This window comes from Lutjanus erythropterus, chromosome 12 (genome assembly GCF_056507025.1).
Source record: "Lutjanus erythropterus isolate fLutEry1 chromosome 12, fLutEry1.hap2, whole genome shotgun sequence".
NCBI lineage: Eukaryota > Metazoa > Chordata > Actinopteri > Lutjaniformes > Lutjanidae > Lutjanus > Lutjanus erythropterus.
This window is the reverse complement of record NC_139328.1, coordinates 37,904,325-37,920,146: the sequence shown is the minus strand read 5'-3', so window position 1 is coordinate 37,920,146 and position 15,822 is coordinate 37,904,325. Positions and strand designations below refer to the sequence as shown.

At 39.1% G+C, this 15,822-nt stretch overlaps 2 protein-coding genes across 6 annotated transcripts in view; one reads left to right on the top strand and one right to left on the bottom strand.

Annotated features, from left to right (window-relative positions):
- Positions 1–842: 842 nt before the first annotated feature.
- LOC146318449 (uncharacterized) overlaps positions 843–15,822 on the top strand; it is a 33,292-nt gene continuing 18,312 nt past the window's right edge. The window contains exons 1-2 of one of the 4 annotated variants that reach the window (XM_084732794.1): positions 843–1,107; positions 14,669–14,726. In XM_084732794.1, the coding sequence (XP_084588920.1) occupies positions 1,046–1,107; positions 14,669–14,726 (120 nt within the window). In that variant the 5' untranslated portion in view covers positions 843–1,045. Of the gene's footprint in view, positions 1,108–14,509; positions 14,754–15,822 lie in introns of those variants that run through there. The other 3 variants (XM_084732793.1, XM_084732792.1, XM_084732791.1) reach the window with 3 other exon arrangements.
- On the bottom strand, positions 5,302–6,498 carry LOC146318450 (uncharacterized). 2 transcript variants are annotated; one of them, XM_084733136.1, is made up of 5 exons: positions 6,385–6,498; positions 6,145–6,303; positions 5,835–6,071; positions 5,591–5,737; positions 5,302–5,499 (listed from the first exon to the last, which is right to left on the bottom strand). In XM_084733136.1, exons 1-5 carry the CDS (start codon positions 6,466–6,468, stop codon positions 5,323–5,325), a joined length of 804 nt encoding a protein of 267 aa, XP_084589262.1. In that variant the 5' UTR covers positions 6,469–6,498; the 3' UTR covers positions 5,302–5,322. The 2 variants fall into 2 exon arrangements, with proteins under 2 accessions (XP_084589262.1, XP_084589264.1); XM_084733138.1 differs by having other exon boundaries at positions 5,302–5,493.

The window sequence follows — 15,822 nt, the reverse complement described above, 5'->3', positions numbered from 1 at the left end:
TTTTCGACTCGAAATCTTCTCGTCTTGATTTCTTTTGATGATTCCCTACTTCCTGACCTCTGACATGGTGGATGGATCCACTTGCAGGGGTCGGGGAGGTGAAGGTGCCGCGTTCGTCACCTGCCTTACACATAGGTTGCCTACTGACAAGTTTGGGACCGCATAACCTCCTATCAGATGGGCCATACCAACATGAAGTGGGCTGCCGTGGTGGTGCCGTAGCTGGTCATACTTTGAATAATTCAAGTACATTGTCCGATTATACTTACATACTTTTACTTTCTTAACATTTTAAATGCAGGATTTTTACTTGCAGGATTTTACAGTGTGGTTTTAATACTTTTACTGAAGTACTACTGAAATGTTATATTATTTGTTATTATTACATCACTGTTTGAATTAATTTAAGCAGTGCTTCCTCGCATCTTTGAGATATGCAGATCTACAGAATGTTTTCAGCTAGATGAAAAATTATGTAATTACATTTTGTAGATTGGCACCACGGGGATGCGGCAAAGGAGCAGCGCGAGACCTGCGTCAAGCAGACTAGAGAGAAACAATGTCGGAAACAGTTAGAATTTTCCTTCAAAGTAAGAGTGCCAATTACATGGCAAAGTGATAAAATAATGGCATAGAATGGACAGAACTCTGAGACCCATATTAAACGGATAAAAAAAAATCTTACTGATGAATTATATATACTTTCTTTTACTTCTGTCGACGTTTGCGCTGAGTTTAAACGCTACAATACAACTTTGTTACTCGACTTGCAGCTTATTTTGAAAGTTTGGACAGGAAGTCGTATTTATTAGTGTAATGACGGTTGGAGCTGGTGTGACTGTGCCTGCACTGTGTCACAGCTAACCGGGCTGTCCCTCTCCTCTCTTCCCCTCCTGGTTATAGTCTCTAGTTATCACAGTCTGAGGCTGAGACTGGAGGACGGCTCGTTAACTTTCCGCGTTAGCACGAGCCCTGCACGAGCCGTGTCCTGTCCTGTCTGTAACAGAGGCCACAGACAGAGAATGAGCGCGCGAGCACTGCAGTAATGATGCGTTTTATTCTGGACTGCCTGAGGACACCGAGAGCGAGGAACCCCAAGGATGAAGGGTAAGTTATCTTTAACTGACACAAATAATCGGTCTTTTATAGCGACAGTCGCACCAGTCGTGTTGTTTCATCATCTTGAGGCAATTTTTAACTTTTAACTGACTAAGACGCAACGTTCAATGAACCTTTAAACTGATAACAGACATTATTCAGGTTCAGTCTTTAAGTCGCCTAAATATAGGGACGTGATGTTCAGGGCCCAGGTTTCTGTGGGATTTTGCATTCAGACGTGCTAAATGAACCGAACAATCATTAATTAGTGTGCACAATGTACCGTCACTTAACCTACCTGCAGTGGTGGGTAACGAAGTATACTTACTTAGTGACTTACTGAAAACACAGTTTTGACATGTTTGTCCTGGGCATTCCCATCTTATGCTAGTCCACAACATTTCAGAGAGAACTTTGGCCAATTACTATGCAGATAAATTTACATCCAAAACATATAAAGTATAGTTTGAACTCTTCAACAATAGGTTATATTTTTTTTCCCTGAATAACACAATGACTTATAGGGCTAGGCAATATAGACAAAATCAAACATCACAATATTTTGACCAAATACCTAGATATTGATATTGCAACAATATTGTAGGGATGCTTGATGCTTTCACAAAATATGAACACAGTAAGATTTTTGATAAGTAATCATCAGTAATGGGGATATGATGACTAAATGGGTAAAGGAAAATAAACATCTACAACAGCCTGGTAAGTTCAGAAAATGACGCCAGTTTATTGTAATGCAGCCTTTAAAACCTGGAAAAGACATCTCTTATATCCATATAACCATATCCTAAATTATATCCAGTCTTATAATATCAATCAAGATATAATATCAACTACTGACATGCAACAGCAATAATTAGTAGCCTAAATAAATTACAATATAAAATATAAATATATGAATATTAAAATCAGATAGCAGTATTTCAGCCAACAGTATTTTTTTAAGACATAACATCAGCAATCTTGATACAGAGCTTGTTAGTTTTGTTTTTATTTTGCTGTGACCAGGATAACTACTGAGCAGGACATTTTACATTGTAAAAATACACTTGTCAGTGCTCTCTGGTGGACGGTGAACTCTGGAGACACTGTTTCTAAATTACCTTAAACCTAGTTTGGCATATTTATACTGCAGTTAGTTAGTGCTTGCTGGCTAACATATAGGCTACATCTGTAATGGTATATCCGCAGTAAGCTGATATATATTTTAAAAAATCAGAAACCAAAAGGTTTTATGATGGTACCTTCTAGTTTTGCTTTGATTCCACAGAATCAATCAAGTTTATTTGTCACATGTAATCATAAGAGTACAACCACAGTGAAATGTCAGGGCAGTCTTGGGCAGTGACCTCATTTAGGATCCTTGTGGCCTGAGGACAGAAGCTCTTCCTGTGCCTCTCAGTACTGGCCTAGTGTGTGTGTGTATATACATACATACATATGTATAATGATTTTCCTAGTAGCCATATTTTTGCAGCGACCATTGCCTATGTAGTATGTTCAGCCATAAGAACTGCTTTTTGCGGGCCTTGTGGTCCTGTTTGGTGTTGTTTCTGTACCAGGCAGTGATGTTCCCTGTCAGGATGCTCTTGATGGAGCTGGAGTAGAGATCCCTCAGCATTTTAGGGGATGCCTGGAATAGGGTTGGGTCTGTAACCTGTAGCTCTGGAGCCACATGCAGCTCTTTGGCCCCCCAGTGGCTCCCTGTGGCTGTGGCAAAAATGTAATGAAAATGATAACAGCTCTTATTTTCTTATTTCCATTTTCATATATTATTCCTGGATGTCTAAAGTAAATCTTGCATTATTTAGCTGCAAGAATATGAAGCTTATGCCAAAAAGTTTTAATATTTCATCAACTAAAATGTGCATCATAGCTTTCCTCTACAGCTTGGTGCCTTTACCTGTAAATTTTGCTGGTGGTTAGCCTTGAGTCCTCCTAGGGTAGCTAAAAAAAATAGAGAGAAGCCTCCAAGGAAAATCTAAGATGAAATTTTAATAGTTGCTGCTCCAGACAGATTTTTTTGTTTCTTTTCTGGCAAAAAATTGATTTTTTGATAGTAAAGGTTGCTGACCCCTGAGTTGGGCTGATGGGCGATGCCATCATCCATTGCTGAGTAAAGTGCTACTAAGTCTTAATTCCAAATTGCTATATTTTTATTAACTCTTTTTTTCACCATGTTCATGTTTTGTTTTCACCATTTCACTCTTCACCTGTGAATGTTGTGATTAAGAAAAATATAATCAATCAATAGAGGAAACTTGTGTTGATTTATTGTCATATCCTGGCTGTTAAAATCCTAATTTTCCACACAGCATTTAAAGCATCTCTATTAAGCTAATTACCTGGCCACACTTCAGCAACTTTAAGTGATGAATTACTTCTTCTGATTAAGTAATAATAGCCAGAGAAATAAAATATTACTATGATAAAAGAATTTTGAAAAAAAATAGAACAAGAGATCACTTTATTGGCAAAATCTTTGAATTGGTTCAAATAAGCAAAATAAAAAGTAGCAATTAATATCCATACTCAAATATAAAAAGTATCAAAGAGAGTATATAAAGAATATAGTCCTACATTATATCTATAGGCAGAGCAGACAGTCACAGTGAGCTCGACAGCAGCCTGCTTCATAACACAGGAGGCACAGAAGGCACAAACAGAGTCTGGACAACATCCCATTAGCTTTGCTTCTAAAGTCTCCCTCTTATCTAACTTACAATCATGAACACACATCTATTCCTGCAGCTTGTTGAACAAACCACCAAACAAACATTCACCAGGGAAAAGCTCACTGCCAGTGTCAGTTTGCAGGCTAGATAGCTAATTAGCAGCTCAGCTGCAGCACGTTAAACAGCATGTAAACGTGCCTACTAATGTCACCTGGGTCCTGTTAGATGCTGCTTGGGTCCTCATTTTGCACAAACCACTAACAACACCGTCTGCAGCTCAAGTCATTGCTCAGGTTAAGCAAGTCACAGGTTAAGTCATTCAAAATTCTGATGATCTACCCATGTTTACCTCAAACTAGCCGACTTCTTGAGTTTTGGTGAGGATGGCTGAGCATGAGCAACTGCAGATGGACTGGATACAATCTGATCACCAGCCTGAAGCTTAAAAGCTTAAAATTTGTTGCATCAGTAATCAGTTTGTCGTCGCAGAGTAGTCTTCTGAATCAGAATTGAATCATTATATTATATTATATTTTTCTTAATCACAACATATTCACAGGTGAAGAGAGACATGGTGAAAAAAAAGATTTAATAAAAATATAGCAATTTGGAATTAAGTAGCACTTTACTCAGCAACATATATATGTATATGTATATGTATATACGTGTTCTGCCATAGCAGGTTAATAATTTAATGTTATCAGTGTCAGCAGGAATTTTACCAGTGTGTGCATGCAAAACTATTTCCTTACAACTTGGCCTGAAAGTCAGTAGTGTCGGTGGCAGATCCAGCTGCTGAGTTAACTGAAGTGTAGACCTGCAGCTCATGAAATTATAATGAGCTCTGCTTATTGCAAATGAAAGCATTTGCATTGATTATTGCTGAAATGATTCATTTCTTTGAACAGATCAGAACAGTTGTATTGACATACTAATAAACTGAAACATCACTGTATGAATAAATGACTTCATGAAGACATCCCTGCTCCCTCACAGTAACTGTGTTAACATCAGCGCTCTTCTGCAGGATTATGTGACAGTCATGGACAGCAGCTCAAATCAGAGTGACACAGTAGCTGTACAGTAGAAATGGCTCACTCCGTCAAGCTCAGACTCAAATGGAGAAAATGAACATAGACATGTCTGATCTAATAAATATAATGTGTGAGCTGGGTTTAAAACCCCAGTCATGTGTAATATAGTTCACTGTAATTCATGTACATGCATGTTAGAGCTGAAAATAACAATGGCTTTATTAAAGGTCCAGTGTGTAAATGTCAACGGGAGCTATTGGTAGAATATAAATCAGGGTTTTTCCTGGCTCAAATTGAGGCAGAGGTGGTACCATCCTGACCATGCGCCATGACGTGCATGTATTCTGTAAATTCAGCTGACTCACTTTCTTTTACAGGCAACATACTTTAAGTTAAGAGTTCCAATAAGAATATGACTATTATCATGTTAAAGCATTCATTTATTAAAACTATGTACATACACAAATCAGGTGCCAACTTTAAATTGAAAGTACACTTTATCCACACATCTCGCAACCAGACACAGAACATTTCAGCTTCCTCTTTTTCATTCTGTAGAACCTCCTCATGCACTCCTTGTAGTCCAAGGACTCCTGGTCTGGTCCATCAATGGCCACCTTACAACAGACATCCAAGTGCCTCTCCTTCAGTCTGTTGCACAGAGGTGTCTTCACCTTACACAAAACAATTCATCATGCATTAAGTATTTTTGTCTTTATTCTGATACAGACATGAAGAGTGATAGTGTTTTCAATCATATATTACAATTTTGAGTGCAGAGAAGAGCCTCTCCACATCTGCAGTCTGGACAGGGGCTGTGAGGGCGATAGCAGCTGCAAGGCTTAGGGTGGGATACAGCTCAGCAGATTCTGCAGATACAAGCCACAGAAGCACCTCCTCCAGGGATTTGGTCTGAATAAAAGCAGTGAAAACAAAGATGAATTAAATTATTCAGTAAAACCAGACTGTTGTGGTGCTGATACAGTTAATGTAACTTAATATATAGTACCTTCAGATCAGGACTCCCCACTCTCAGTCTGTATGAGCTCCACTCAGACAACAGGTCAGACTCCCTCAGTCTTGGAAACTCCTCAGCCAGTGTCCTCATCTCAGCATCCCCATACTCTGTACTAGAGTTTGACAAAATTTGTCTGGGAGAGAACACACTGAAGACAGACAAACTGCCGGTGTTTGGGAATCTGTTGTCGATGTTCTCAGTCAGTGCAGTCAGAAATGGCTCCATCACCTGTAGAAGATGTTTAAAAAAAGGTAAAACAGTCCTTCCGTCCACATTACACAAATACATTCTTAATACATACAGTGTTCTTGAAGCTCTCCCACACATCATCCTGGAAATATGCAGGGACCTCTTCCTGCAGAGGCTTCAGACCAGCATCAGACTGGAGCCATGCCTGCCAGCAGTCTTTGACCATGTTGCTCTCTTTCAGCTGTGCCAGTGATGATTTCAGCACTGTGACCTGAGATAAAACACAACAGCTTTGCTAGTAACAGCATTTCAATTAACAGAAAACCCAAGGACTATGGTACTGATTTCATACCTCCTGCTCCACCTGAGAGAAAAAAAGGTTTCTCTTTTGAAAAACCAAAAACTGCCGGTGGATCTTTTCATGCACAAGTTGCATTAGGCACAGGGCAGGGGGGAAGAACTTGTCCTTTACAAAGGAATACAGTCCTTGTGCAGTTGGCTCATTCCAGACTTGGAGTGAGAGGTCTGCGATGAGAGCAGGCAGAATTCGACACATCACATCCGTTGCTTCCTTATTAGATTCCCATCTGGTAGCGTTTCCTCCCTACAAAAAATTATTTAGTAAATGACAAAAACAGCAAAAATGGATCTGAATAATCTAGCACTGAATATTGCTAACCTGCAGTTTGATTTGGGGGAGTTCAAAAAGCCTCTCCATGTCCTTGAGACTGCTGGTCCTATTACTGGAGGCCTGGTAGAACCAGAAGATAGTTCCAACAGTCCTGGCATATTTAGTGAGGTAATGAACTGCCCTCTGCCCCTTAAGTCAGTCTGACACTGCCAGATTGAGACGATGTGCCACGCAGTGTATGGTTATCAGGCCAGGGAATGAGTCTTGGAGTCTCTTCCCAACTCCAGCTTTTCTCCCTAAAATAATAAAAAAAAACAATCTTATAAAATGTTAACTAAAAGGTAAATGCAAAAAAAAAGGAAAATTCACCTATCATTACTGCAGCGCCGTCACTTGCAAAGGAGGCTAGCTTGTCGGTTGGCAGCATTTTGTCATCTCTGATGACTCGCAGGATGCTGTCATACAGAGTTGCAGCATCCCCAGCAGACACTCCACCCAAATGCAGCACCCTGGTTTGGACTACAGTGCTTCCCACATGGTTGGGTCCTAAAAAGCTAAACATAAAAAAATCTCTCTTAGTTGAAGTAATTTTTAATACACAATTTTATTTAATTGTACAAAGTAATGCTACCTCACAACTAGACCCAGTTGCTTTGTGACAGAGATGTCAGTGGTCTCGTCAACCATTAATCCCCACACTGGGGATTTTGACAACTCTGCCACCAACTGGTCATCCAAAATCTGGCCAATGACCTCTACCATCTCATCAATTATATGGCTGCTTGTGTATTTGGTGTTGGAACTGACCTGGGGGCAAAACAGACAGTAATTAGGTTGGCCTACTTCATTTTAAAACAATTATGTGAAAAACATTGAATATACAATTATGTAATAATATAACTTAAGAATTTACATTCAAACCATCAAAATAAGCACAGCCTAAGCGCTTGCATAAGAGAATGATGGGCTCATAGCTTGTGTGGTGGGGCCACTTTTGCTTGAGACACTCATAGATGATTTTGAAGCAGCCTTCAAGCGCTCTGTGGTCCATGTCCACCTGTGCTGCAATAGCACGCTGCAGTGTCCTCCCTAAAAAAAAACCAACCAATTATTTCTTAAACTATCTATCTAAACTATATTATTTTAGTTTTTGTAACTTTATTAGTTGAGTGTTTTTAGGTACTACCATCTTTAATATATTTCTCCTTCTCTTCTGCTGCTTTGTGAATGGCCGTCACCTCATGTCTTTTTAATGTGTCCAGCCTGTAGTTGGTTGATGGCTGTCTCACTAGGGAGGCAGCAATTGCCTGCTGAGTTGGGGCACAGTGCTTTTGGCATAAATAACAGTGCATGCCTTCCTCAGTATGCCTGAGCCAGGTAAATTGATTTAGCCACTGCTTGTCAAAGCCACTGGCTCTGTGTTTTTGAGAAGAACTGGAAAGAGGAATAAAAAAAAAAATTTAAATCACGTACACGTTGGCTTTGCGTTGTTATGCTCCTAATTGGAAACAGATTTAAGTACCCTCACCTCGCCGACTCGTCCTGTCCTGCATTCTGACCATCGCTATCACCAGTCCCTTGTGAAGTACTTTCAGACCTGACACAAATTTCCACATGTTGTCACCACCATGAATTATTACATTTTAACTGCCTGTTACGTTAATTTCTCTGCTCTGTTTCACCTGGACTCTTGACTTTCCTCCTCGCTAGGTCGCTTTTTAAAGTAGTGGCTGATTTTGCCTGCCATATCTGCAACGCTAAAAATCATAAACGTTACTCTGACACGGAGGAAACTTTTTTTTAAATAAACACGACATGCTTGGATGCAAAAAAAACAAGTAATATTTACCTGTTTGTACCATCCGCCAGGGAAAATCAGGACGCCGATAGCACCAACTAGCGGGAAAAAACTGGAAAAAACACGATTCGATCTGTTTCTTCTTCGGTAGTTGCTTCAGGTCTTTCCGGTGCACTGCTGTTGATATGGCGCCTCCATAGTGGCGCAATGCTGCAACTGCAGTTAAAATACATATGCGCCAAAGAGGGATATCAATCGCTCAATCAACACAGCTGGAGCTTTATGCTGTGTTGAGCGATATCAATCGCTCTGGCTGGGGGCGGCACAAAATTAGCTGGAGGCGGCCGGCACGCAATTTTGAACGCAGGAAAAACCCTGTAAATGACATGGAATGTAATATTGCAAATAACAAAAATATTTAAAAATTCCCATTATAGTGCATACTCCCATTATATTAACACAGTGGTGATGTAGGGACTGCAGTTAAAACCACAGACACCGTGTTTAATTAGCAGGTCATGCAGACTAGTTCATAAAAGTTATTATGGTGAAAAATGAGAAGCAGCTACATGGGTAAATACAATGATGATGATTGAAAATGATTTTTGCTGTGGTCTGTACCAAACAAGTGCGTTCCTTTACATCACGAGAATATGATTTGCTGGCCAGGAATCTGTGTTGCACCACAGTGCCTTATTTATGATGAAATTGCCGCTCTTGCAGTTTGAATATACACTTGGCATATAGCGATTTCAATAGTATTTCATGTTAGGCCCTAATAAAATACATAACTATTACTATTACTATTGTATTGTATTTAAAAGTCATACAATACTCACATGATTTAATAAGATTGGATTACAGAATACATGTGACAACACCAAAAAGCCAAGGTGCAATAGTGATAGTGATAGTATTTACCCTGTTATTAAAAAACAAAGAAAAATTATGACTTTGAAAAAATTTATTAAACAATAAATCTGATGTGTACAAAATTTTTGTTTGTACTAAATTCATTTCAAATAATGTTTTTAAGTGCCTCTGCTTTCCTTCTTTAATAAAATAAAATTGTAAGTACAAAGCCATGACCCTAAGCATGTGCAAAACCTTGGCATGAATTGTCTTTGGCAACAAATGCTTGAATTATGTAGCTATACAACTGCAAAACAAAAAGAATGCAGTAGAGCTGCAAGCTTTAATCAATGATGAATCAATTATTAAATGAATTGCTGTCTTTAAGAAGAAAACTCAGAATTCACTTATTCCAGCTTCTTATATTGAATATTTCTTGGTAAATTGAATGTCTTTGGGTTGTAGACAAAACAAGACATTTGAGATCATCTTGAGCTTTGGGAAACACTGATCAACAATTTTCACAATTTTCTGACAGTTTATGGACCAAACAACTAATTAATTATTCAAGAAAATAATGAAACATTAATCAGCAATGAAAATAATTGTTAATTTTAAGCCCTACAGTGCAGCAGTCAGAAAGTCAATTATATTGATAATTAATGATTAATCATTTTTTGGAAAAAAGTCATAATTCTGTGATTGGATGTTGTCTTGGCATTTACATTTTTCACATTTTATGGATCAAATAAGCGATTTATTAAGTAAATAAATGATCGACAAATTAACATTATTGTTGCAGGCAAGACTTGAAAAATAGGTCCAAACATGTGGAGTTTACATGCATATTTTTCAAGTGACAAGATTATGACAGAATTAATTAATCGATTAATCAAGGAAAAAAATCATTCATTATGCCTCCGCCCGCTGAAGGTGCCGGGCTGGAGACATACTGTTCTCTGGTTGTCCCGCCGTACGTAAGTCCGTGCGTCCGTCCGTCCGTCACAGATTTTTGTTTGCGCAATAACTTTTGAACGGGTGGACAGATTTGCACCAAATCTTGTGTGCTAACACTCTATAACAGGTACATGAACTGACCAACGCTTTCGAGATGGCCGCAAAATGGCCGCCTGACAGACCTGTATCTAAAAACACACTTATGCCAATAACTTGGTAAATTTTAAGCTTTTTTATATTTGACTTTGATATATTTTTGAATAACTATGTTGGATACTATTAGGTAATAAAGGTAATAGCCCTTTCTCTTGCAATCTTTTCTCATTAACTATATACTGTATCAATAGAGCCATAATTCTCAAACTCCTGGGACACTTGCAAATAGGATTTATAATGAATCAATGGTTTCAATCAGATGTAGGGAACACAAAAAGTCACAGTTGTATGAAACTGTTGAAGGCGGAGGCATCAGAATCGACGCTTAGCGTCGACTTCTACCCGTTTTCACTATCATTAGCTGCAGCCCAACATGTAATATTGCAGTATGGAAACGAGATATTTTTAATGTGATTGCACAGTATTAGTTCTATTGTTTAAGGCTGCACAATTTGGTAAAAAAGTCATATTGCAATTTTTTGACTGAAATTGTTATATGCGATACGATTAGTGGAAATGATCAATTTTGCATTACACTTATCACCAAACTAACATGTTTTCTGTCATCTGAGAGGAGAAAAAGATTTTCAGGCCAGGACATCTCTGCAGCACTACAGTACCTCATTATAATGCTGTTTAATCACATCATATTATTATTATTAGGGATGTCCCGATCACATTTTTTTGCCCCCGAGTCCGAGTCATTTGATTTTGAGTATCTGCCGATACCAAGTCCTAATCTGATACTTCAGCAATGCATTAATAAGAAGAAGAAAAAAAGAGAACACATCCACATTTCCACAACGCGAAATGCCCAGTTTGCACACATTACAAGTGGCTGTTGCACTGCCTTCGCTGTCCAGTTTAAAATACCTCCAAACTGCAGACTTTTTCGCTGTGCTGAGGTGACACATTTGCCCTGTGTTAGCCTACTAACTACCAACTCACTACTATTATGTTGTCTGAATTCCCCGCCTGCCGTAAATTGTGACATTTATGTGTTGTTTCTGTCTGTGTTGTGGAATAGGGCTGCACGATATTGGAAAAAACTGACATTGCGATTTTTTTTAACCCTGCGATATATATTGCAGTATCAAAAAATAAAGGATTTTTTTTTTTCAGATCGTATCATGGTTTTGAGTCACGGATCGGATCATTTTTTGGATCAGTAAAAAAGAAAAAAAGTGGTGGGATTAGAGTTAAATTATTTTAAAAATGCACTTGTGTTTGATCTTTGTCTGTCTGTAATTATCACCATAGTTATGTAATGTAATAATAATGATAATATTAATGATAATGGTGATATATTAAAAACTTCAAACTTATACAGTGCTGTACTATGTATATACTATACATATATTAGATCATTATACACTGTACAGTATAATACACAACTACACTCTGTAGTCTGGCTCAATGTCCCACCTACAGCACAGCACATCTGATTGGTTAGAAGTCATGATCAGTCAATCAGCAGACACACTGTGTCACAGACGGGGTGAGACAGAGCTGCACCGGTGAGCAGAGAGGAGCTGTGTAGAAGTTAAGACAGCTGATATCACCAAAGTTTCAATGAACATCACAGTTTTATGATCTGTTTCTTTGGTGATAGCATAGTTACATCAGTGAAAAAAGTTATGGTCTGGATTTCACTCAAGGCGATGGACGGCTTTTAAATCAGTCACTCTTCACAGAGATGCGCTGCACTCAGCAGTGTCTGTCCTGTCTTTTCACTGCAACTCTGCATGGAGATTTCGGGTATTATAACTTATACAAAAGTAACAGTGACAGTAAAACTATGATGCTCACATGTGGTCCGATTCAGATCTGGCTTCGCGTTCGTCATACTGAGCTGTGTGGTGCCAATAAAAATGGTCAAATTAGTTGTGTTACCTCTCGTTGTGGAAACAGGTGCAAGGCACTGTCGACACAGAACACGTTTGGTCAATATCATCCTTGTAGCCAAAATAATTCCAGATAACTGATGTTGCTTTTCTTTTTGGCACAAAGTCTTCGTTTTCTGCGATTTTCTCTTGTTCATTTTTCAATGTTGTTACCAGGGACTCACTCCATAAGCAGGGGAATTAGGGGTGGGGGAAATTTCCGATTCTTAGATGCATCGCGATTCGGACGTGGACGAATCTGAATCGATTCACAAACGTCCAAATTTCGATTATTTAAATCTGTTAATTAAAGTGATACAGAAGCTTCTAAATAATGTGGAACTAAGAAGCGCGGTACGCGTCATCGCCGGGACACTTTGGGACGCGCACCTGGAGCGACACGCGCACAGCGGAAAACAAACATGGCCAACCGGCAGCCACCTCGCCATGAGGTCCGAACAGCTCCTTCTAATTTAAAAGCAGCCGTGTGGAAACACTTCGGCTTCTACAACGTCGACGGCGGAAGCGAACTGGACAAGAGCCACGTTATATGTAAGCTGTGTCGAGCTAAAATAAAATACTTTGGCAACACAACAAACATGAGAAGCCGTAACTCGATTCCACCCGACGGAGGAGTCGGGGAGACGGCAGGCTGCTGTTGCTGCGGCTACTAGTGGCTACTGTTGGTACTTTCCAGTTTGCACATATTTCCAATAGTTTACTAAAATATAATCGAAATGAATTCTTATTACAAATGCGCTGTTTTTAAAAATAGCAAGTGACGAATGCTTATTCAGTGAGACAAAAAGAAATGTGTTTGTGAAAAAGTGCATCAATATACATAAAGATGCATCAATAATCGTTTTATAATCGAATCGTAGCCCCTGAATCGTAATCGTAATCGAATCGAATCGGCAGGTGCCCAAAGATTCCCACCCCTAAGGGGTATGGTCCGCTTTGGCAAACTGATTAAGAACAATTGTGATTGGTGGATCGCTGCGTGCAGTGTGTGTCAGGTACCCTTGAAATTAGATGAGAACACGTTTAGTTCGTTTGCCTCCTACATTGCAGGACCTGCGATGTGACTATTGCCCACATGTACATTGCAATGATGATGCTCAAACGATATATTGTGCAGCTCTATTGTGGAACTTATTAAAATTAAAACTAAGCCATTGTCATTCCATTTGACAATCTCTTTGTACTTCAGGATGAATTTAAAACGTGAACATGGCCATGCTTGTTGTTTTGTAAGGTTAAATCCAATAATTTCCACCCGATTCTGATCATTTGAAAATCATGTGATCTGCCCCGATTTCCGATCGCGTGATTGGATCAGGACATCCCTAATTATTATTGTTATTATTATTATTATTATCATTATTATTATTATTGTTATTGTTATTATTATTAATACTAATATTAATATTATTATTATTTATTTATTTATTTGCAGTTGTATTATTATTACATTATTATAATTATAATGCTGTTTAAATATGTTATTCCTTTATCAGACAATTGTGATTTCGTTCTGGTTCTGTGATATTGATATTGCACTTGGCCATATTGCAGTTTTGTGGCGATTGTGATTACTTGTGTAGCCCTAATATTGTTACATAAAGGAATAAATAGCACCTGTAGTTAAATCATAAACCTTAAAATTAATCCATGACTGGTGTTGATGATTGAAGCCGTGAAGAAGTGGAAGCTTCACACTTAATCATCTGATCACATATTTAAAATGCATTCATGATTATTGATTAATTGGCTGTTGCAGACTGCTGCTGCTGTGCACCCTGGGATTTTTATGAATGGCTCTGTCGCTGCTTTCTGTGTGTGTGTGTGTGTGTGTGTGTGTGTGTGTTTGGCCTAATGCATACTGCAGTGGCCGGTGATGGTGACGGTGATGGTGATGGAGGGGGAGGAGGAGTTAGAGGAGGAGGTGAGAGGTGTGTAGAGAAGCAGCTTGACAGCGGGAGAGAAAAAGGGAGGAGGAGGAAATCCATTCTGCTGTGGATGGATAAAGCTACTCTACTGCCTTCACTCTGACTCATCCCCCCCTCTGTTTCCATTCTCACATTGGTGCATTCTGCCCGTGTGCATCCATCACCACGGACACACACACACATACACACATACACACACACAAACACACACGTTCACGGAGCGGCTCCGCCTCCTCTGCAGTGTAGCGACAGCTAGTGAGGGCAGCAATGGAGGAGCCAGCAGTGCAGCAGGAAAAAATAGAGGGATCATGGGAAGGAGGGCATGATGGAGGGAAGGCAGATTGGAAGAACGAGTGCTCGCTGTCCTCCCTCCTTAAACACTCCTGTCTCCTCTGCTGGTCGTCTCCCAGGGACACCGACGTCGTGGAGACGGATGAGAGAGTCCTCGCCAAGACAGCCGAGATCAGAGTAAGAAGACCGCAGCATCTAGCGCTGGTGTGTGTGTGTGTCTGTGTGTGTGTTTGTGTTGTTGTTGTTGTTGTTTTTTTACATGCATATGAGTGTGTTTTGTGTTGGCATCACATTTCTTTTAATTGTCAGTTTAGCCTAACAGATCATTAATCATATGTGTGTTTGTGTGTATGTGTAGTGTTTCCACATTGTGATTCACTGCATTTCCCATGATGCTCTCATGTGATGTCATGGTGATGTGAAGACTAGTCTTAGACTGAATAATGCTCTACACACGTGCTCAGTGCTGGTCTATTCTGATCTAATTTTGTTGCCACATCCTGTACTGAAACCAATCACTAGAAGACTAGCTTAGCTAAGAGCCAGAATCTGATGTTAAAGGGACAGCTCACTCAAAAATCAAATTCCCTTCCCTTGGCCTGTAGATGTCTGCCAGCGCTCCAATAAAATGGAGAGATGATTTAATGTCTCTTTTCGAAAATCAGTTTCTTTCTGCAATAGAATCTACCATGTAACTGCTCACAACAAGGTCTGTGGATTATCTGAAGAGATGCTGGTTTTGAATTTTCCAATTCATGTTATTTTATTATTATTATTTTTTTTTTTTTTTTGGTGCTTTGAACACCATGAGCCGAGCGCAATTTAGTCCCATTAATGATGAGAAGGCAGACATCTCTACAGCCAAAGTCTCCAAAACATTGCAGCTCACACCAAAAGAATCTAGATAGATAAATAGGACTACAGGCCAGAGGCAAAATACGTATTTTTGATTTTGGGGCAAACTGTCCCTTTAAAGAAAATATGGCTGCAACTAATTATTTTCATTGTAGATGAGTCTGTCATTTATTTTCTCAAGTCTTATTTTGTCTGCAAGTATTCTCAATTCAGAATCTAGAACCTGAGTATTTTGTCATTTTTGGTTAAAAAATAATTGGTTAATTATCAGAATTGTTGCTGAATAATTTCAGCACCAACTGCATGTTTATTTTCTTTCCAAGCTGATTTTTGGACATCTACACCACATAGACATACTGTACACAATACAGTAAACCTTGTGACCCTGTCACAGAGGCCATTTGAATATGAAATGGCA

What these genes read in the sequence shown, in the direction of transcription:
- LOC146318450 (XM_084733136.1), bottom strand. Translation starts at nt 6,468, where the DNA reads ATGCAACTTGTGCATGAAAAGATCCACCGGCAGTTTTTGGTTTTTCAA. An exon ending in TGGGGAGTCCTGATCTGAAG is followed by an intron (nt 5,738 to 5,834) that starts GTACTATATATT and finishes GCTTTTATTCAG; the next exon opens with ACCAAATCCCTGGAGGAGGT. An exon ending in TCTTCTCTGCACTCAAAATT is followed by an intron (nt 5,500 to 5,590) that starts GTAATATATGAT and finishes GTTTTGTGTAAG; the next exon opens with GTGAAGACACCTCTGTGCAA.